The sequence below is a fragment of the Lontra canadensis genome, unplaced genomic scaffold (assembly GCF_010015895.1).
Source record: "Lontra canadensis isolate GAN:19392208 unplaced genomic scaffold, GSC_riverotter_1.0 scaffold80, whole genome shotgun sequence".
NCBI lineage: Eukaryota > Metazoa > Chordata > Mammalia > Carnivora > Mustelidae > Lontra > Lontra canadensis.
Genome location: NW_022631074.1, coordinates 4,424,348 through 4,447,277, shown reverse-complemented (window position 1 = coordinate 4,447,277; position 22,930 = coordinate 4,424,348). Strand labels below are relative to the sequence as shown.

At 35.9% G+C, this 22,930-nt stretch overlaps 2 protein-coding genes across 5 annotated transcripts in view; one reads left to right on the top strand and one right to left on the bottom strand.

Moving 5' to 3' along the window:
• Positions 1 to 22,930, bottom strand: part of CSNKA2IP (casein kinase 2 subunit alpha' interacting protein) — a 119,471-nt gene that overhangs the window by 77,995 nt on the left and 18,546 nt on the right. The window lies entirely within an intron of this gene.
• On the top strand, positions 11,250 to 13,217 carry LOC116882025 (glycerol kinase-like). The gene is made up of 2 exons (XM_032882230.1): positions 11,250 to 12,934; positions 13,022 to 13,217. Exons 1-2 carry the CDS (start codon positions 11,353 to 11,355, stop codon positions 13,030 to 13,032), a joined length of 1,593 nt encoding a protein of 530 aa, XP_032738121.1. The 5' UTR covers positions 11,250 to 11,352; the 3' UTR covers positions 13,033 to 13,217.

Sequence of the window (22,930 nt, the reverse complement as noted above, 5' to 3'; positions counted from 1 at the left end):
CCCATCAATGCCTCTTTTTCAGCCTCCTTTGCTAACTATTCCTCCCGTCTCCAACATGAAATTGGACTCTCTTGGGATACTACTAACTTGAATCACCTTTTCTCTTTGTCATTTATTTTCTCCCAAGATAATCTTTAGTACGCAATAACTTCATGCTATTCCAATTCTGCATCTCCATCTAACAACTTCTCCTATTCCTATTCCTAACTGCCTAAATTTAAACTCCTATATCTAACTGTCCATTTTATATCTTCACTTAAGGTGGCTTAAGCTAGGCTTCTCCAATATATCTCACCTCAAAAACAATTTTTGCTTTCTTTTTCACCAAAAGTCTTCCCCAATCTTTTGCAACAGAAACTGACACGCCTTCTCTTATTTTCTTATAAGGCCAACTTCATTCTTACATTTTCCTCACGGCCTTCCTCAAATCTATCACATCACTTTGATTCTACCTCCTGTCCATTTTTCTACATTTCTGTTGTCTCCACCCTAGTTAAGTCATCAGTATTTCATCTAACCTGAACAACTGCAGTTCTCCCTGCTTCCATTCCTTTTTTTTTTTTTAAGATTTTATTTGTTTATTTGACAGAGAGATTGCAAGTAGGGAGACAGGAAGAGAGAGAGGGGGAAGCAGGCTCCCCGCCGATCAGAGAGTCTGATGTGGTGCTCTATCCCAGGACCCTGAGATCATGACCTGAGCTGAAGGCAGAGGCTCAAGCCACTGAGCAACCCAGGCATCCCCTCCCTGCTTCCATTCTTATCTCACTAGAGACCATTTTTCATAGCTACAAAAATGATTCATTTTAAATTGTAAATTGAATCATGTCATTTCCTTGTATGAAATGGTTCCAGGAGTTCCTACTGTTCTTTTGCGGGGGGATTACTCCCATCACATCTCATATCTCATAGTATATAACTCTATCCCTCTATCCCATCTCACTATGCTACAGCCACACAGGCTTACTTTACTCTTCTCATTCCTGACAAGTTCTTTCCAGCCTCTGAGCCTTCCAGTTACTTATGCCAAGGCTTGCAATTCTCTTCCCCTGGCTCTTGACTTTGCTAGTTTTCTTTAGAGCTTCAGGTCTCAGTAAAACAGAGAGAAAGGGAAGGAGGGAGGGAAAAAAGAGGGAGAGAGGGAAGAAGGGAGGGAGGCAAAAAGGAAGAAGAGAGGGAAGAAGGGAGGGAGGGAAAAAGGAAAAAAAATTCCTTCACCATCCAATCAAAAATGGACCTCTATTTCCAGTTACTTTAATTGAATATAATATTTCCTTTTTATCATTTTTCACAATCAGTAATTACCTACTCCATGTATTTTCTCCTATTTTGTTGTCCATCTCAGGCTACTAAAATGTAATTTTTATAAGGGCATTTATCTATCTTATTCATCATAGTATTCCCAGTCTGGGAAGAGCACAAAATAGCCACTCTAGGAAATATTTCTGAACAAAATGAAATAATGAATGAATCTGAGCTTATCATGTAAAGGTTTATTTGAGAAACTTATTATTTTCTATTTCTGCATTAACATTTACACAGTCAATGCAAAATTTTAGCATGAGAAGACCTGGGTTTCCACAGGCTATTCGAAATGATGAGTAACTCCCGGGATAAGGCCTGTGACTGACTAAGCAAGCACAAGAAATACCACTTAGGCCATATGCTGATGAGTAAACAGTAAAGTGGCTCCCTGAGTGTCCATCTGGAATGGAGCAAACAATAATGGAGAATTAACTGTGCACCAAACATTGTGCTGAGTACTTTGTCTTTATTACCTCTGTAGTACAACACTCTGACATGTACATAGTCATCACCATTTTAGTGATAAAAATTCTGACATCAGAAAGACAAGATATTGCCTAAGATTTCATAAATAATGAATGATGAATCTTAGATTAGAAATTATGTCTGCCCAGCTCCAAAACCTATATTCTTTCTACAATATCACATAACCTCTTTTGTTTTCTATTTCATTAGTTTCAAAGGTAGTGTCCTCTGACTCTAAGAATTAAGTTATAGGCCCAAAAGAGACTTAGAGGATCCCTATTTTTAATATCTTAAAGTACCTCCAAAAAAAGTCTCCTGAGAGGAGAAAGAAGGGGGAGAAAAATACTTGAGGTTAATTTTTGCTCCACAAAGGTAAGATGTCACTGTGAAGCCATGAGGTTAGTTAACAGGGAAATGTGAGAGTAGAAACCAGCTTCTAGATCTAATCTAGTACACTCATCCAAATAACTCAATAATATAAACTAGAAACATATACCTAAATAATAATGAAAACTGAAAGACTAGGTTTTCATTGGGCACAAGGGAACCAAATCAGCAACAGAATCTATTACTTAAAAATTAAATAAATAAATGACTTATATCAGACCCCTTAGATATGAACCTTCAAAGTCCAGAATTCCTTTAACAATAGGGACAAAAAGTCTCAGAGCATTGATGAGTGCATGACTTATTTCTACTGAATCTTCCATCTTCAAGCCTTCACAGCTGAGCCCAGTACCCCCTTTCGCCTACCCAACAATGGGTTCATACTCATTCAGGATTATTTTGTCAATGGACAGACTAAGAAGCTTCCAAAATTTCCTATAAGGTAGAAGCCACAACGACAAAAAGAATAGCAAAAAAATTAAGAAACAAAGAAGCTTAATAGGAAAAATCAGAACTGTTTCAGACTTTTTTATGTATTCTGTAAGTTAATATATTTTGATTACACATTTAGAAGTACCATAATAGGGACGCCTAGGCGGCTCAGTCAGTTAAGCACCTGCCTTTAGCTCAGATCATGATCCCAGGGTCCTGGTATTGAGCCCCACATTGGGTTCCCTGCTCAGCTGGGAGCCTGCTTCTCCTTCTTCCTCTGTCTGCCACTCCCCCTGCTTGTGATCAATCTCTCTCTCTCTCTCTCTCTCTCTCTCTGTGTCAAATAAATAAATAATCTCAATTTAAAAAAGAAAAAAAAAGAAGTGCCATAATATTCTCAGTGCTCAGGGGCTCTGGAAGTCTTAATGAAGCCCACTCTATCGGGAGCTTCTGCCTAGCTATCCCCAATCTGGTAGGGCTATAGTAGCATCATCCTTCTGTATCTATCAATTGCCAATTCTGGGGACAAGATTGCCCTTCAATTTTTCAATACTGATATCCTGACTACACAGGATTGTATTAAGGATCAGTTCCTATGTCAATGGCAGCCATCCTTCATGTAAGAAGCTAACTCTGATATTGCTTAGCACAAGAACCATATCCAATAGAAATGTGCTATACTGAATAGTAACTAAACAAGTTAGATTCTCTCCCACAAAGTGTCTGAATGAAAAGGGATACAGAGAAAGTCCTCATTTGGCAGGAAAATTGGGCAAAGAAGCAGGTGGAAAGAGAAACAGAGGACCAGAGTAAAGGAACTGTGATCACTTTTCTCAGAATGAGCAGAAAGCACTTACAATTGATCCTTGGCTAGTACATGTTATCTTTTTAGTTCTAATTGATTGATAGTTATTTCTAACATTATACCTGAACTGTTAGGAATTGCCACATATAATCAGATCTCCTTTCATTTTTCTAACTCATTGTTTGAACCCCTATATATCTTATCAGAAGGAAGTCGAATTTCTTCCAACATGACCCACTTTTATGCAGGAATCCCAAGGGCCAAACCCAAAGAATGAAGGTCAACCCTCTTCTGAAGTCAGGCTTATAGGTATCTCACATTTAATCCTTCTATTACCACCATTGTTCGTTTTTTAAATTGTGCTCCTACTCAAGTTTACTTTTGCCCAGTCTTGTGGATGTTTATTCTCCCTGTCAACATAGCCACAGAGGGTCTCCATGCTGGAGTCTGAAGATACACCTCTCTTAGGAACCACTCACATATTCTAGCAATTGTTCCCCACACAAAAGAACCAAGGCTTGGTTTATGAGGGGTACCAGCTCCATGTTGTATCCTAACCAGTAAAACCTCACCCCTCCCATAATAGCAACATGAATATTAGGTCACTGTATACCATCTAAAGTATCAGCCCATACTACTCCTGTCCTATAGGGAATTTTATTGCAGGGGTCTCACTGCCTTCCTCCTAACCACCAGGTTTGGTCAGGGTCATTCAGATCCATTCAACTTAGTCTTCTATACTAAGAGTTCCAAGTAAGATTATTTAGAACACTTACAGGCATCTTCCCTTTCAGAAGGCCTCAGATCTTCATTTACAAACAGATATACCTTTCCCTCAAGGAACACACTTCCTCACCATGGACATTTGAGAGTGGTAGCCTCAAGTTTCTGCCACACCCTGACTTGTTGGTGACTGGACCCTAGCCCTACCCTGACACAACTGCAGCACCACTGAGGTGTCTTTCCTCTGTATTAGAGGCTTTTTGTCTCTACCTGAACAAGCAAGAGCCCATCATTTTAAGTATCCTCTTCATGGGGAACCTATTTAATCTCTACTTTGACTGACACCCTGTTTACACATCTATAAAAGAGATACTTTAAGCCCAAACTTTCGAATATGTAAGCTTCTTGGCAGGAATAAATTAAACACTAGCAGAAAGACATTAATTCTTAATGGCTCAACATGTGAAAGGAATAAAAATAAGTCTGTGAATATGTTACCTTCAAAAAACTTTAGTGAGTCTAAACCTAATTCATTTTCTTTTCCTAGCATAAAGCTCTTATTTTTCTTCTATTTCTTATGGTTATTGTGTTCCTTTCTTGCCTTAATTCTGAATCTATTTTAGAAATATTGACTTCGGGGCACCTGGGTGGCTCAGTTGGTTAAGCATCTGCCTTTGGCTCAGGTCAAGATCCCAGGGTCCTGGGATCAAGTCCTGCATCAGGCTCCCTGCTCAGAGGGAAGCCTGCTTCTCCTTCTCCCACTCCTCCTTGCTTGTGTTCCTTCTCTCCCTGTGTCTCTCTCTGTCAAATAAATAAATAAATAAATCTTAAAAAAAAAAAAGTATTTATAAAACATTAAAAAAAAAGAAATATTGTCCCCTTCATTCCCTTTTACATGAGCATTGTCTGTCAACAAAAATGTAACTTAATAGCCTTATTTTTAAGCAATCTATTTAGAAATAGTTACTATTTTTCTAAAGTGAATTTTATAGTTTTTACTAGTGGTATTTAGCTTCCTAAATAGTGCTATTGTCCCTTATGATCTTAGTGTGCGATATAAAAATTAAATGCAATACTTAAGAAAGACTTAAAATGTAGCCTGATGCCTTTGCTACCAAATTCTTTTTGTAAGCTGCTAGTATTTACTGACATAATAGAATATTCTTTTTGGGTAATTTTTTTGTCTCCTACAAGATTGCAAACATTTGCTTTTTAGCATTACTAATTTAGTTGCCTTAGCCTACTATATTCAGAGTTTAATCTAAATAGAATTGTTTACATTTTTTTAAGTTGAAAATTATTTTTGCTTTCCTTTTAAATACATTTTTCTAATCTCCAATTTATTTGTATAGTCTTCTCTCAATAAATATTAACAACACCTATAATATTTATAATAATAATTTCATTAGTTTCCAAAGCATGTATGTTTTCAAAATCCCTTGCACAAACTGATATCCTAAAAATGTACTAATACATTTTAGAGTCATTGAAATGTTTTACAGACTAAAATGAAGTACTACAAATGTAAAATGTTTAAATAGCAGCTATAATAAATGAATACCTAACATTAAATTGGATGATGAGAATCACTAGTGAAGATGTTAGCTATCTACATGAGATAAACTTAGCGTGCTAACATAAAAAAATTAAAAAAATAATCTCCCTGGGAAATAAAAAAAAATCATAGTCTGCATTTCTATCAATAACAACAAATACAATTAGATGCTGAGGAACTTTTGAATATGCACATGTGTGCAAGCACTCAGGCACACACACACATACACACAGACTCAAATTTTCTTAAGATCTGCCTAACAATACCAGGGAATGCCCTCACAAATTTAGGGACAATAATTAAGGTGATCTCAAATCCAACCCTCTATCCCTATTCTCTTTGAACAGAATGAGACTGCATACCATCTTTTGTATTTTTCAACAACTATTAATTTACAGGACTGAAGGGGGGAAGACCTAGAGGATGAACTTAAAGATGATCCAAACTATTCAAACCCTAGAAAGAAAAGTTTATCTGTCCATTTGAAAGAACTTTAACGACATTGTGATATGAAGCAGAATTATCACTACTACTAATTGCACAGCCACATTAAAAAGAAGGTGACCTCCCCTAAAACACAGAATGTATGTAGAAAATGTCTTCATCTTCTATTCTATACTTAGATAAATGTCAAGTATATCTATCACCTCAATTAACCATAGGAAAAAAGCTGTCAAGATCTAATTCTTTTTTTTTTTTTTTTTTTGACAAGGCGTTTATTCTGAAACCAGCAGAGGGAGAAGCAGGCACTTGCATTAGAAAGAGATGAGTGTCACAGGGGTCTAAGCCATATGGGGAGCATTCCATGTGCAAAAGACTGATTAGAATCATGGTGAATCTAGTGGACATATTCCAGGGTTTGTTGACTGAGCTATAGTAAATCTGGGGATTTGCAGTCTGGCTGACTTGAAATTGAGCTTGTAAACAAAATAGATGCTTTCATTTCTAACAATGTCAGGAAAAAATAAGGATGAACTGATGAAATGAAAGCACTTTTTATTAAAGAATCGAATCATATAAGCAATTGCAAAGATGAAAGCCAGTTGTTTATTTTATAAGCATTTATTTTACCAGTTATATTGAAAAAAATTAAATTATGGAACACCTTTGGATATCACTGATACTAACACAATCAAGCAAAGTTAACAGATAGTCATCCATTCATTTAGTCACATAACAAATATCTATTGTGTTCTTTGACATACAAAGAAATGTGCTAGATGCATTAGAATACACACAAAAAAATAAAATGAAGATTCTTCCTTCCAGGAAACTATAAACGATAAAATATATTTATATGCTACAGTAACAAATTTTTTAAATATATTGGTCATTCAGCTGTACTATCTACTATAGGAGCCATTAGCCATCTGGGGCTTTTTAAATTTTAATTTTGATTAATTAAAGTTAAATAAAACCAAAAATTTAATTCCTCAGTCTCACTAGCCATATTTCAGGTGCTCAACAGCCATATATGTTTAATAGTCTCTGTACTGGAAGTCTATTTCCATCATTGTGAAGAGGCTCACTGGAAAGCACTGGTTTAGGATATAGAAATATCCTATCCAGTTAAGGAATCTATTAAAACCACTTAGTTGAATCTTCATAAGTGGAAAGAATGGAAATAATTTTGACATTCAGGGGCACCCCGTTGACTAGTTAGAAGAACATGCAACTCTTGATCTTGGGATCTTGAGTTTGAGCCCCATGTTGGATGTAGAAATTACTAAAAAATAAAATAAACTTAGCACTACATGTGAAAGTTCACTTAATAATGTACTAAAGATAAGGTTTTGTTTGCATGAACAAAAATCAAAAACCCAGAAGTAGTGGGATATATAGAGGAAGAATGGCATTTATTTATTTACTTATTTTTACCTGTGGGAGAATAAAGGATAGAAGTGGGAAGTAATATTACATATTTAAGTAGCAATTATCATTAAAAAATGAGTGGTGAAAAATATCTGCATAACAGCATAATGATTTTAACTTTGTTTTGCAGATAGGTATGTCCTAAAGTGTGGTATGTGGTATGATTTTAAGTGATACACTGATGTAATTTTTTATTTTAACCGCTTTATATGTATTTTATGAGTATGGAAAAAGTATTACTAGCACATAAAATCTGTTATATCACTGACAGTATTGCTTAAGATAAGAGTGAATTCTTTTCAATTAAAACAGAGTGAATTGAATCAAATTCACAGACAGTCCTGTGTAGACAAAGAGTCTTCAGGTTTCATTGCTAAGGCGGTACATAGTGTGCTGGCTAAAATCATCAAATACTAGCCTTAACACAGTGTCACTACGGGCATATTACTTCTTCCTGTGTTTCAGTTTCCTCTTCTGAAGAAAGATATTAAGAATGAGGACATTAAGAGTATCTGTGTTGCAATATTTGTGTAAAAGATCATTGAAAAACATTTAAAGAAGTGGCCTAGCAAGCAGTAAGCACTTAATAAGTTTTTGCTATTATTACTATTAATGGCGAAATTTGCAACATTATTAGATTTGTGTTTTAGTAAAGTTAATCCATCTGCTAACTGCAACATGGATGAGAGAAGAAGACAATGCATCTGGAAATAACAGAATACAGTCAATCATTCAAAGGCCAAAGGAAGTGTTGTGCCTAAACAGAGTAGTACCAATGAAAATGTAGAGAAGGGAGAAGTTTATAGATCTAACAGAGCTAGAATAAACAGGACTTGATAAATAGTTTAACAGGAAGATGAAGAAAGAGAAAGATCAAAGGAAATACCGCAGTTCCAAAGTCTAGGTAGAGGAGTACCAATGCATAGTGAGAAGCATGTGTTTGGGAAGAATGATGATAGGTTTCATTTGAGAAATACTGACTTTGAAGTTATGGCAAGAACTTCAGGTCAAAGCACCCCATAAAAACAGTGGAAATAAGAATCTGGATCTCTGCAAAAAAACCTCAAACTGTATGTTTATAACTATTGGCACATTGTTAATTATCAAAACCATGACCCAAAATGAAGTTGCCAGTGGAAGAAGATGGATGAGAAGATCCTTAAAGAACATCTTCTCTTTGCAGGTAAAATAAGGAAACTCAGACAATGACTGAGATTGGGATGAAAAAATCAGAGATGAGGATGAGAACCAAAGGACAAAGGAGCTGCAAAAATGAAAGGATAAACAAGAGTATCAAGTGCTGCTGAGTGTCTGAGGTAGGGACGTTAAGAGAGATCATTGAGTTTAGGAACTAAGAATTATTGGCAAACTTAGAATAAAAACATTGGTACATAGGTCAGAATCAGTACTTGAGCTTGAATTTAAGGTCCAATGGTGATACTCTCAATAAGTTTAGCTACAAAAGTAATGAAGGAAAGTATGTTAGCTTGAGAAAATGGCAAGAACAAAGGAAAGTCCTTGATTGTTACTGTTTTGAATCTATGAGAAGGCTGAAAAAAGTAGTGAATGTAAATAAAGGGTAACCGAAAACTAAAACAGATTATAATTCAAAGAGCTAGCACCTGTAGGTAGTGAAATAGGGGATCAAGAAAACATCAAAAGAGCTCAGTCTTGGAGAGGATGAAGAAATTTCTCACTAGGGAAAAAAAGATAGATGAAGATGGGTGAAAATGTATGGTAAGTCAAACTGAAATTAGTCATTTTAGGTAACAAAGATCAAAAGTCCTCATATTCACTCACATTTTCATTCAAATTCAAAACACATTTGCTGAGCACCTATGATATGCCAGATAGACACTGTTCTAGAAGCTGCTGATGCAGAAATGAACAACACAGGTGGTATACTAAAGAGTTAATACATTCTAAAGTGAGAAGAAATATAATGTAAAATATAAGAAGGTTGAAGTCAGATCCTGGAGAACACAAATATTTAGAATGAGGGAAAACAAGAAAAAAGAGGGAATAAAATGCCAATTAATAATAAAAATTTTTTAAATAATGAAATGGTTTTGGTGCAAATTAAATCAGATAATAGGATAGAATGAAAGAGTAGCTTTGTGGGGAAGGGAAGCAGGGAGGCGTCTCTGAGTTTGGAATAACGTGAACTGAATTCTGAATGTGATCAAATCTACTGTAGGGAGACCAATGGAAGGAATGCTCCAGAAAGAGAAAAATAGCAATTATAGAGATCTAAAATGGGAATGATTTTAGCCTGGAGAGAGAGGAAAAGCAAAGGGTGGCCACTGCATAGTCAAAGTGAAGGGGAAAAAAATCACAGTGTCTTGAGTGAATATGGCTGTCAGAAGTAAGTTTTGAATATGAAATAGAATTTAGGAAGAGACATAAAGAAACGAAGACTATTGAAGAGTCACACTATTTGCTGTCTTCTCTTGCTCACATGAGCTTCCAAAAGACTAGTAGACCTTAGCAATCTGTTCACCTCCATCTACATTCATTGCCTAGATGATCTCATCCAGTTCATTAGCAAAATTTTCTAAATGCTGATGATTCCTAAATTCATGTCTTCATCCACAATCTCTCCACTAAACACAAGACCATCCCATCAATTATTCCCTTGGAAATCTCAAGAAGCATCTTGAACAAAACACATACAAACTAAAATTCTTTGTTACCCCCCTCACCCTCAAATATACTTTTTTCAAATCTCTTGTATTGTAGTTAATAGCTCTCTCATGGATTTTATTCCTTGGGAAAAGGTTAAGGAGGCATAGTGATTGTTCTCCCGTATCCCACATCTGTCAAAACTCAGTAAGTTCTACCTTTTCTTAAATATATCCCCACTTAAACCACTCTTTCCAAGTCCACTGCCACAACTCAAATTTGATTCATCATCAATTTAATGCATACTTTATAAACAAACTCCTACCAGTCTCCCTATTTCAACTCTTGCTTCTTTATAGTCCATTTTCCACCAAGTAGCCTATAAGGTAATGATTTCTTAAAAGAATCTGTAAAAATTGGTAGTATGTATTTCTTAAATACTTGCTAGAATTTGCCAGAGAAGCCATAAGGGCCCAGAATTCCTTAATGGAAATATTCTAAATTACAAATTTCAATGATCTATATTCACTGATATGAAGTCATTCCAATTCTCTAATTCATCTTGAAATTTTTTGGAATTTTTATTTTTCAAGAATTCTGTCCACTTCATTAAATTTGTGAAATTGGCATTAAGTTGTTGATAATCATCTCATTTTTTATTCTTGATATCAGTAATCTATTTTCTAATTTTTGTTCAATTAGCTGAGTTAGTATCAAATTTTTTCTCTTTCAAAAATCGACTTTTGCATTCATTAAGCTTCTCTGTTTCATTCCTCTTTTTTTCTATTTAATTACAGTAATTTCCATTCTTATGCTTACTATTTCCTTCTTTTGACTTACATTAGAGTTCATTTCCTCCTGTTTTCTGAGTCTCTTAAGATGGCAACTTAAATAATTAACTCTCATCCTGTCTTCTTTTGTAAGAAAACATTTACTGTTACATTTCCCTTCAAGCACCATGTTAGCAGCCACCCACAAATTTTGATATGCTGTGTCTTAAATTTTATTCATTTCAAGATATTTTCTCATTTCCTTTTCCTTTTTAACCCATAGGTTATTTAAAAGTATATTATTTAGGTTCTGCCGTGCATGCCGCCTCGCCTTACCGGCTCGCCGTCTGCCCCTCCCCCGCCCGCTGCCGTCACCGGGGAAACGGGCCGCGTTAGCCCGCTGACCCGAAGCTGGTTTCATGGCAGCCGCGAAGAAAACAGTTTTGGGGCCACTGGTGGGGGCAGTGGACCAGGGCACCAGCTCAACGCGCTTTTTGGTTTTCAATTCAAAAACAGCCGAACTACTTAGTCATCATCAAGTGGAAATAAAACAAGAGTTTCCAAGAGAAGGATGGGTGGAACAAGATCCTAAGGAAATTCTGCAGTCTGTCTATGAGTGTATAGAGAAAACATGTGAGAAACTTGGACAGCTCAATATTGATATTTCCAACATAAAAGCTATTGGTGTCAGTAACCAGAGGGAAACTACTGTAGTCTGGGACAAGTTAACTGGAGAGCCTCTCTACAATGCTGTGGTGTGGCTTGACCTAAGAACCCAATCTACTGTTGAGAATCTTAGTAAAAGAATTCCAGGAAATAATAACTTTGTCAAGTCCAAGACAGGCCTTCCACTTAGCACTTACTTCAGTGCAGTGAAACTTCGTTGGCTGCTTGACAATGTGAGAAAAGTTCAAAGGGCTGTTGAAGAAGATAGAGCTCTTTTTGGGACCATTGATTCATGGCTTATTTGGAGTTTGACAGGAGGGGCCAATGGAGGTGTCCACTGTACGGATGTAACAAATGCAAGTAGGACAATGCTTTTCAACATCCACTCTCTGGAATGGGATAAAGAGCTCTGCGAATTTTTTGAAATTCCGATGAAGATTCTTCCAAATGTCCGGAGTTCTTCTGAGATCTATGGCCTAATGAAAATCTCTCATAGCCTGAAAGCTGGGGCCTTGGAAGGTGTGCCAATATCTGGGTGTTTGGGGGACCAGTCTGCTGCATTGGTGGGACAAATGTGCTTCCAGGATGGTCAAGCCAAAAATACGTATGGAACAGGCTGTTTCTTACTATGTAATACAGGCCGCAAGTGTGTGTTTTCTGAGCATGGCCTTCTTACCACAGTGGCTTATAAGTTTGGCAGAGACAAACCAGTATATTATGCCTTGGAAGGTTCTGTAGCTATAGCTGGTGCTGTTATTCGCTGGCTAAGAGACAATCTTGGAATTATAAAGACCTCAGAGGAAATTGAAAAACTTGCTAAAGTAGTAGGTACCTCTTACGGCTGCTACTTCGTCCCCGCGTTTTCGGGGTTGTATGCACCTTACTGGGAGCCCAGTGCAAGAGGGATCATCTGTGGGCTTACTCAGTTCACCAATAAATGCCATATTGCTTTTGCTGCATTAGAAGCTGTTTGTTTCCAAACCCGGGAGATTTTGGATGCCATGAACCGCGACTGTGGAATTCCACTCAGTCATTTGCAGGTAGACGGAGGAATGACCAACAACAAAATTCTTATGCAGCTGCAGGCAGACATTCTGTATATCCCAGTAGTGAAGCCTTCGATGCCGGAAACAACTGCCCTGGGAGCGGCCATGGCGGCGGGGGCCGCGGAAGGAGTTGGCGTTTGGAGTCTCGAACCCGAGGATCTGTCAGCGGTCACAATGGAGCGGTTTGAACCACAGATCAATGCTGAAGAAAGTGAAATTCGTTACTCTACATGGAAGAAAGCTGTGATGAAGTCAGTGGGCTGGGTTACAACTCAGTCTTCAGAAAGTGGTGACCCTAGTATCTTCTGTAGTCTACCCTTGGGCTTTTTTATAGTGAGTAGCATGGTAATGTTAATCGGAGCAAGGTACATCTCAGGTATCCCATAAATGACACCAACTCATGGATTCCAAAGATGCGAGTTCTTTGCCTAATGAGAGAATTCAGCGACTGTCTCTTAATGTGGTGACACTATTCATAGACTCTGATTTTATTTATAAGCCACTTGCTGCATGACCCTCCAAGTAGACCTGTGGCTTGAAATAAAGAAAATGCAGCAGAAAGAATGCTATAGAAACATTTGGTGTGTTTTTTAACATCAAGAGTTAAGATTGGACCAGCCACCTTGGGGGCTGACCACTCCTTTGCCATCGTGTCGTGCCCCATTCCCTAGAGATCTAGGAAGAATTCAGGTCCTTCATTTCATTGGAATCTTTCATCAAACACACTCAAACACTGATGATGGTCTAGGATTTGGTTCTCTGCACTACACACACTTGACTAAGGGGTGATTACTAACCAGCTAAAAATGAGTGGCTTTTTGTTCCATTTCTTTTTAACAGTCCCTAAAAGTCCTCTTTTCTGCATATTAAGGAGGCCACAACATCTTCCCCGAATGGTTAAATGAAAAATGGGCACCTCTATGGAATTCTTAAAATGCAAATTGAGTACTCTCATAGCTTAAACATTTTCCAGAAAAGTATTTGCCAAAACTGAAATTCTTCAGATACTTTACGTGGTCTCACTCATTCACTGAATTGCTGTCTGGATCTTCTAGGGAAGAACACTTTTTCCTTTCTTTTTTCATCTCTCTTTTTTATATTTTTCACTTTGTATATATAACATACATGCCTATATATATTTTATATAGTGAGGGAAGCCCATTTATAAATCAAGAGTACATTTTACATGATCTCACTAATACACTGAATATCTGTCTGGATCTTACAGGGAAGAACACTTTTTCTTTTCATCTCTCCTTTTTATATTTCTTACTTGTATGTCTAACATACATGCCTACATATTTTATATACAGAGGGTAGCCCATTTATAAATTCAGAGCACACTGTCTTCAGTAGGTTATAATGGGGCTGGTCTTAAGTGGACCACTGTGTGTATAAATATTTTGGGGAAATCACCGTATACATTTTTAGGCTACGGTTACGCATATTTACAAGGAGAAACTTTTTCTTAAGAGAGCCAGCATTTAAAGTTTAAGTATATGTTCTTAGTCAATAAAAGAAAATGTACTTTATCGTGACATCAGCTATATTTCTTATACCTTACCTTTTTATTTAATTGTTTTAGCTGGATATATGTCTTTAAAAAAAAAGGAAAAAGACAAAACTGTGGAATACTATGGTAAATACTGTTTTCAAACAAGCAGTAGTCCATATAAAGTTATCTTCCTTTGACATAATTTTAGAAATATTTAGGATTGTTTAGAGGGGATAGCAAAAAAGTTTAAACACTGAAGTAGAAGAAAACCTTAGGAATAAAGCCAAGAATCTCTTTGTATCCAAATATGTTATTAGTTGCTTGTAAGCAAGTATAATTTCTATTTGGGATCACAGAGACTTATCTCCATAACTGTCCTAATACAACTGAAGAAAGGTTTGCAATTAGAAATGGCTTCCAGTGAAAACAAGAATTTCTCAAAATAATATTACATGTTATAAAAACCTACCTAATCCAGCATCTTATAATGTCAATTTTTTAAAATCCTAAAATTAATTTCTGTTTACTACAAATAAAATACTATCTCCTAATATTTTCTTCAACCAGTGCTGAAAATAGGGAAATATTTATATATTAGAATAAAAGGTCTTGTTTTGTTTGGCGTTAATGGTGGCTTGCATTTGCAGTTCTGATTATGCTGTTTCTAAATTATTCAATCTACTTGGGTTTTATTGCTGCAGCTGCCACTTGAGTGACAAAAATATTATAGAAAGGTACTGTGAAATTATTACTTTGTGATGAGGGTACTTTTAAACATAATTATGTTTCCACAAAATCAGTTAATTGTAAATAATTGTTAAATCACTGTTCAGATAATTTTAAGATTCCATTAATTTTCTATAAATTGAAATATTTATAAATGTTTGAAAAAATATATATTATTTAATTTCCAACTATATGGGGATTTTCCACATATCTTTAATACTGATTTCTAATTTAGTTATATCATAGTCAGAGAATGTACTTTTAATGACATTTAAAGGTCCTTTTAGAAGTATTGATACTGTGTTTTATTGCCCAGGATATGATCTACATTGCTAAATACTTCATAAAATTTTGAAAAGAAATCTTTATATTTTATAATATTTTATAAATATCAATTAGGTCGAATTAGCTAAGGGTATTGTTTAATTCTTATGTATCTTTACGGGATTCCTATCAAGTTAGTATATCAATCACTGAGTGATAATATAATCTCCAACTGTAATTGTTAATTTACCTATTTTTCCTTGCAGTTAAGATTTTCTTTAAGTTTTGGAATTCTGTTATTCGATGCATTCACATTTATAACTGTTATATCTTCCCACTGTATTGACCCTTTATCATCATGAAATCTCTACCTCTGTCTCTAGTAATAATCCTCGTGTTAAGTCTACCAAATCATATTAATATAGCTACTTTAGCTTTCATGTTTATCTTTGCATGTTACACTTTTTTCTATTATTTTATTTTCAAAACATACTTATATAAAAATATGAGGGTTGCTTTTTTATCTGGTATAGTAATCTTTATTGACTGAAGTCCACTTACATTGAATGTAATTATCAGTGTGACTGGATATCTTTCTGATATTTTGCTATTCTTCTTTTGTTTGACTCACTTCCTCTGTTCATCTTTCCCACTTCTTCTTTCTTTTCTTAATTTTTCTTTTACTTCTTTAGCTATAATTCTTCACATTTTTAAATGGTCATTTTAGGAATTAAAACATTAAACTTTAAATTATTTCAATCTACTTAAATATTGACATTCTTTGATGATAAATGGGAAACTTGCAACAGTGTAGTTTTTATTTAGCACCCTCCATCCTTTGTGTTATCACTGTTATGCATAATACATCATCTATGTTACAAGCCAAATAATATAGTGTTAAAAATTTCCTTTACATAGTCACAGGTATTTTAGAAAAATTAGGAAATAAAACTATAAATAAATATTTTCTTAAAGTTATTTACAATTTATAGTCTCCCTTATTCCTTTTGTATAGCTGATTACCTTTCAACTTGAAGGTCTTCCTTTAGTGGTATAGGTCTTCCTTTAGTGGTGTGACAAATTCTCTCAATTTGTCTATTGGAAAATCTCCTTCACTTTTGAGGGACAACTTGGCTGAAAATAGAAATCTTGGCTGACTTTTTGGTGGTAGTGGTTGTTCTTTCAGCACTTTGAAAATTTCATTCTAATGTCTCCTTGTGTCCACTATTTCTAATTAGAAGTCAACTTATAATTGTATCATAACTATAAGTGATGAGTCATTTCCTCTCTTGTGATCTTCAAGATTTTCTCTTTTATCTTTGATTTCTAACATCTTAAACATGAGGGATGTAGGTACAGCTTTTCTTTATTTTCCAAATGAGGGTCATTGAGTCTCTTTTATCTGTAAGTTAATACTTGTAATCAAATTTCAGAAGCATTCTGTTTATTTCTGGAAATACATTTTGTGTCCCTTTCTCTTTCTTTTTGACTCTTGACTCCAATTACACATATGTTGGACCCCATGATACGCTCCAGTGTTCTCTAAAGAAGCTCTGTTCATTTTTCTTTGATCTATTTTTATTTCTGCCCTTTGGAATGTATAGTTTCCAGTAAACTATATTAAGTTAACTGAGTCTTTCTTATGCTATTTTCAGTCTGTTTTTGAGCTCACCTAGGCACTTTTTATTTTCAGTTATTATAATTTTTAGCTTTAGAATTTCCATTGGCTTATTTTTTTAGTTCCCATTTGTCTGTTAAAAAATCAGTAATTCAATGTACAATAAACTTTTAACAACCTTTGAATATATTTTTAATTCATTGAATATAACAGCTACTTTGACATTTGTGCTAATTTAATATCTTGACCCACCTGCAATCAGTTGGTATTGATGTATTTTTTTTTCCTGCATATGAGTTACATTTTCCAATTTATTTCCACGGCTAGTAATTTTTTGTTCCAAACTTGTCATGATAGATAATATGTTAGTTAGCTCAGTAGCTCAGGCTGTCATAACAAAATACCTTAATCGGCTGGCTTAGAAAACAGAAATTTACTTTCCAGGTTTCATAGTTCTGGAGGCTAGAAGTCCAAGCTCAAGGTTCAGTTGATGAGTATTCTCTTCCTGGCTTGCAGCAGCCATCTTCTCACTATGTCACCATATGGCCTTTCCCAGTGTGTATGTGGCAGGGTGGGGGGAAATAAAGTTTTCTAGTCTCTCTTATAAGAACACCAAGCCTTTTGGATCAGTTTCCCAACCTTATGACCTCATCTAACCTCAACTACTTCCTCAGAGACCCTATCTCCAAATACAGCTAAAGTGGGGGTTAGGCCTTTCATATGAATTTGGGGGAGATACATTCTGTCTGTAAGAGAGTATGTTGTAGTGAATCTAAGATCTCTTTTCTTCTTAGGATTATTGGTTTTTGGTTCTAGTAAGTCATTAACTTGCCTAGATCCAAACTAAAATTTGTCTTCCCCGTGGTCTGGAGAAGATAACTCTGGCCAAGTTTTCTCGGCTTCCAGATGCTGCTTTTAAGTCTAGCCTCCATGTTGGTCTCCTCTGTCCCTATTAGTTTAGATGTCTGCCAAGAAATTTAGCTGAGTCGATGCTTAGATTTGGGGGTTCACTCTTTTGGTGTTTTCTTGCCTCCAGGCCCTCCTAGTAAACTTCCAGTCACTTTTCCATCCCAGAATTCTGTCTTCTGACAGGTCAATCTAATAAGATTTCTATTCTCTGCCATCCAAGCTCTCTGTGGACTAGGAAATGCACTAAATAAAAGGCATAACTACAATATTTCCCCAGAAGCAATTCTTTCATTCAAAAGCAAACCCATCTTTATTTTCTCCCTGCTTTTTCACCAGCATTTCTGGGGTCATATTTTATTGATCATCCAGGAATTTGCAAAAATATTATACTCACGCTTTTGGATTTCAGACCTTTGTGGTGCTCTTGCTTCTAGAATTTTCCCTGAAATTGAGTCATTTAAGCTGAGGCTTTCTAAAAAAGCCACAACACATAACATTGTACTTTCTAGCCAATATAGCAGCAGTCTTTCAGTAGTAAACTCTTGTCAAGTTTCTACCTGCCTTTGGTCATTTTCCAGTATCTTCAAATGTCTGTTTTGATTATTTTCCAGTTACTATAATGTTTTCTGTGGGAAGAATTGCCTGAACTTGTCACACCACCCTATTATCAATGATAAATCTAACATATATCAGATCATATCTTACACAAACACACACACACACAACCAGTCTAAAAATCCAGAAATTGCTCTTCAACTGGAGTAGAATGAAAACTCAGTATCAAACTCTGCATAATCCACCCTCTCCCTAAAGGCCTGGAATGTTTCTTCACCAAGAGATCAAGAGTCCTCACAGTCTCTGGTGGGCTTATCACCTTGTGTGGGAATATATTTCCTTATTTCTGCTTAAGTATGTGCATCATACAGCACCTGACAACCCCACTGTTGTATCCGCCTTTTGCAGGCTACAGCACAAGACGGGCATATGTAGGTAAGTCTCTATCAGCTGCCAAAAGGGACCAATGAGGACCAATGCCACCAGAGAAACTGTCTTACACTGTGTCTCCACTATAGCCAGTCCAGTGCTTGAATGCATTGTGTTTCTGATGATTCCATACCAAGATGCGGGCACAGAAATGTTTGAACTTCTACTCCTGATAAAATAGGCAACAGGTGCTACATGGTTGACAAGATCAAACAATCCTAAAACTACCTGATCTTTGTACTTCTACCTGTAAGAGGCAAAAAGTGTCCTAATCATTTTTAACTACTGGAATTTTTTTTTCTCTCTCTTGTGAAAGAAAGCATATTGGTCTTCCTTCCACTCCACAAAAATGCCAAACGTGTTCCTGTGTTCATGCTTTTTTAATCATTATTCTTTTTTAGGCCCCTTCCCCAGATTTTAATTTAACTGCATCCTTTTAATCATTCAGATCTGAATTCAAGTTTAAACTTTTCAGACAGTCTTTCCCCAACAGCCTACCTAAAGTAGCCACTCAATCACTACGTAGCTAAAGTCCCTATTTTAATTTCTCTTTTAAAATATCAAGTTATTTGGGCGCCTGGGTGGCTCAGTGGGTTAAGCCGCTGCCTTCGGCTCAGGTCATGATCTCAGGGTCCTGGGATCGAGTCCCACATCGGGCTCTCTGCTCAGCAGGGAGCCTGCTTCTCTCTCTCTGCCTGCCTGCCTCTCTGTCTACTTGTGATCTCTCTCTGTCAAATAAATAAATAAAATCTTTAAAAAAAAAAAAAAATATCAAGTTATTTGATATCATACTGTTATATTTTTCTTTTTATTATCAATTTTTCCCAGAAAGTATATCAATCTAGGAAAGCAAACATTATCTTGTTCACTACTATATTTTTGGTGCCTAGAAGAGGATTTGGCAGCTAATAGACCCTCAACAAATGGTTATTGACTGAAAAATAGCAGAAATGAGTCAATTTAGCTGGAAACAGCTAACAATGAAACTCATTCATTAGAACAGAAACCTTTCAAATTTACATTATAAAACTGGTATACTCATAAAAGAAAAATGTCAGTAATATCTGCTCAAGTCCATATGGTTTATCTCATAATTTTTTGCTCCCCATAATTCCTTGGAGATTTGTATTCTCCAAAATATTTGTGTGTGAATTTTCACAATATAACAGTCTCTTCCACTTGAAAAATAGGTTTAAAGGTCATTTTTCCATAGTTCAAATTCCTGGAAACCAATCTGTTTACTTGGGAGAAGAACCAAATACTATAATCTTACTATTAGTCAAAAGACTTGCATTTTTTATTAAATGCTATCCAAGTGAGGTTTTTTTTTTTCAACCAGCCTTTGCAAATTTGCAATAGTTCATATGCCCAGAGAACAAAACAAATAATTTAGATAACACCAAAATCCTTCATTACTTTAATATTCAACAGCATCAGAAGAACTATTCTGGTGTGTTGGAAAGGAAAGTATGCATTTTGTTGGTATGAAGGGTTTGCATTGACCATTTCAAACTTGGGAATCTGTTTTCCAAAGTGCTGTCTGCAACAAAGTTAAAGTGCAGTTTTGAAAACACAGATTACTAACTGATAGGGAAATGTTAAGTAAAAAATATGGGGTTCCCTTAGAACTTCTTGTTTTTAATCTCTAAAATCTTTGGAATTCTTTTTTTATCTTAATTATAAACACTACAGGGTAACAATGCATGAAATACAAAACTCAGCATGTGCTAAGCCACTGTGCTTAATTAAATACTATCTTCCATGTAGCCTTTCCTGACTCTCTGGCTGTATCCCTACTTGACACTTTCTCTACCTCAACCTTAAACATCTAGTGCCTCATCACTGATTAAGACTCACTCTAAGTTCAACTTTCATAAATGAAGCCTCAGTGTACTCAGCAACTATTTGACTCTTATTTCACTTTGGTTTCATTTTCTATTCCCTCCTGTGAATTAGAAAGCTTCTCTTGAGAATAGTAAGAGATCAGGCTGAAACACAAGCCATTTTTTTTTTGTTTTTTCTAAAAGAACACTTAAACTTACAATATTAATTATATTTAAGAAATATTCCTTTGTCCCTGCATTGGCTCCAATTATGCATTTCACCCTTAACTTGGCCCCTCTTTCTCTCCCTTCAATTTAACTACTACCTATTTCCTTTTTTAATCCTAAAAAACAGTGATAACTTTAACACTCTATTTAAATTATCCTATACCTACCCCTTCTCTAATAAAATATAAACATGATGGGGACACAGAATTATTGCTTGAGGAAATAAAATATTTTGTTTTCAGCTTTAAGACTCATTTACAAACCAAACTTTAAGACTTGCTGACATGAAAACTTCAAATCTCTTAGAAAAACAAATTTCTCTTTCCTAATTTGCCTTATAGGTTGGTTTTATGCCTTCCCTGCCCCATTTGGTTTTTGGTCAACTCACTCTAGAACATGATGACAACATGATACCCACATACATCTGTGGCTTAACCATTACACAAACTGATGGCACTGAATGCCAACACTGCCTTGTCACTGATATGCTCTGAAGCATTTTAATCATAGAACTGGCCACAAATGGAAACCCATGACCTGGCACAGGTCTGTGGGTCTGTGCGACCTCAAAGTGCTAGAGCTTAAAATCCACTGAGGACCAAATTCCTGCAGAGCAGGAAACCCATGCTAAACAAAATCAGGGAAAGAGAGTATTGCCAAAATGCAGTTACTGTTGGGCTAATTTTCATATTATAATCTCATCAAGTATAGTATAGAATCCAGAATGGTCTCCTTTCTTAGGCTGAAGTGGGCACCATCTTTTCCTTCTCTCCAAGGAGAATTTACATAAAAAAATAAGCCTGGTAAAAGAGTTTGTTTTAAAAATATTAACAACAATTATGTTGTAGTAAAATAATACTAAGGGACACCTGGGTTAAGCATTTGCCTTCAGCTCAGGTCATGATCTCAGGGTCCAGGGATCAAGCCGCGCATAGGGCTCTCTGCTTAGCAGGGAGCCTGCTTCCCCCTCTCTCTCTGCCTGCCTCTCTGCCTACTTGTGCTCTCTCTCTGTGTCAAATAAATAAATAAAAATAATACTAGGAGTTAAGATGACATTGAAGAGCTAATACTCCATGAGATTACCTGACAAATATTAAATAACCAGCCAAGAAACTTAGGCATTCCACAAGCTTTGGTCCTTCAATATATACTTATCCTGGTGAATTCCCCTATCTGAAGCAGGAAAATTCAGATGACCCTAACTGCTAGTATATGCTGAAATTCCTCTCTGGCACTGATGAAGTACCTGAACAAGGGAGCCAAAAAGGCCCTAGCGATTAAGTGCCAAACAGTGACATTAAAACCTTTCCTTGACTGAGGCTCAGATGACTTCAGGAGGTATAACAAGTAGTGGACACCAGTAAAGCAAGTATACCTATTTATTAGATTGTTTGCTGGCAGGTTGAAGACCTGGGACTCTTACCCTGACTGATTAAATAAGGTGTCTGATGTTAAAGTTCCTCAACTTCTTGAATTTTCCTAAAGGTTTAACGAAAGCCAGTCAGTATGACAGAATAGGAATATAAAATTTCATTAGTCTTACTTTCTACCTCAAATTCAGCCAGTATCATGGACGATTTTAATATCCATGAACATGCATTACCCTGCCTAAACATTCTTAAATTATGTTCATTCTAATTACATTAACTTCAACCCTATTCCAGCCACCCACCTTAGATCCAACACCACCCAAAGCAGCTCTGTCTCTGACATCTTTAACTTTAATATCCTGCTTTCTGACCACAACCCTCAATCCTTCCAGCTCTCTTGTGTATTTTAATTCATTTCCATTTTAACCTCATTGGCAATATACTCAGTGGTTAAGTGTGTGGGCTCTTAAATCAGTCTACTTGGATTCTACTTGGATCCACATCCTGGATCAGTTGCTTCCTAGCTCTGTACACTTAGGCCTCAATCTCCTCATCTAAAGAAAATGGAATTGTGTTTAATCTAGCAGATACTCATGCCCACCTAATATAGTTTTTATGAAGATAAAATGAGATAATCTGGAACATTTAGCATAATGCAGGTGAGGAACATAGTAGGTGATAAATAAATATTAGTTCTTTTTTACACATTTATTCCTAAGTTTATTTTTCACTTATTTTTTTTTTCATATCTGGCCTAAAATCTGTACTTCATTATTTATTTTCTCCAAATAAGATAAGCTAGTTGGCAAATTTAGCCAACTAGCTGCTCCACACCAAGACTGCTAAAAACTGATGGGAAAATATGTTA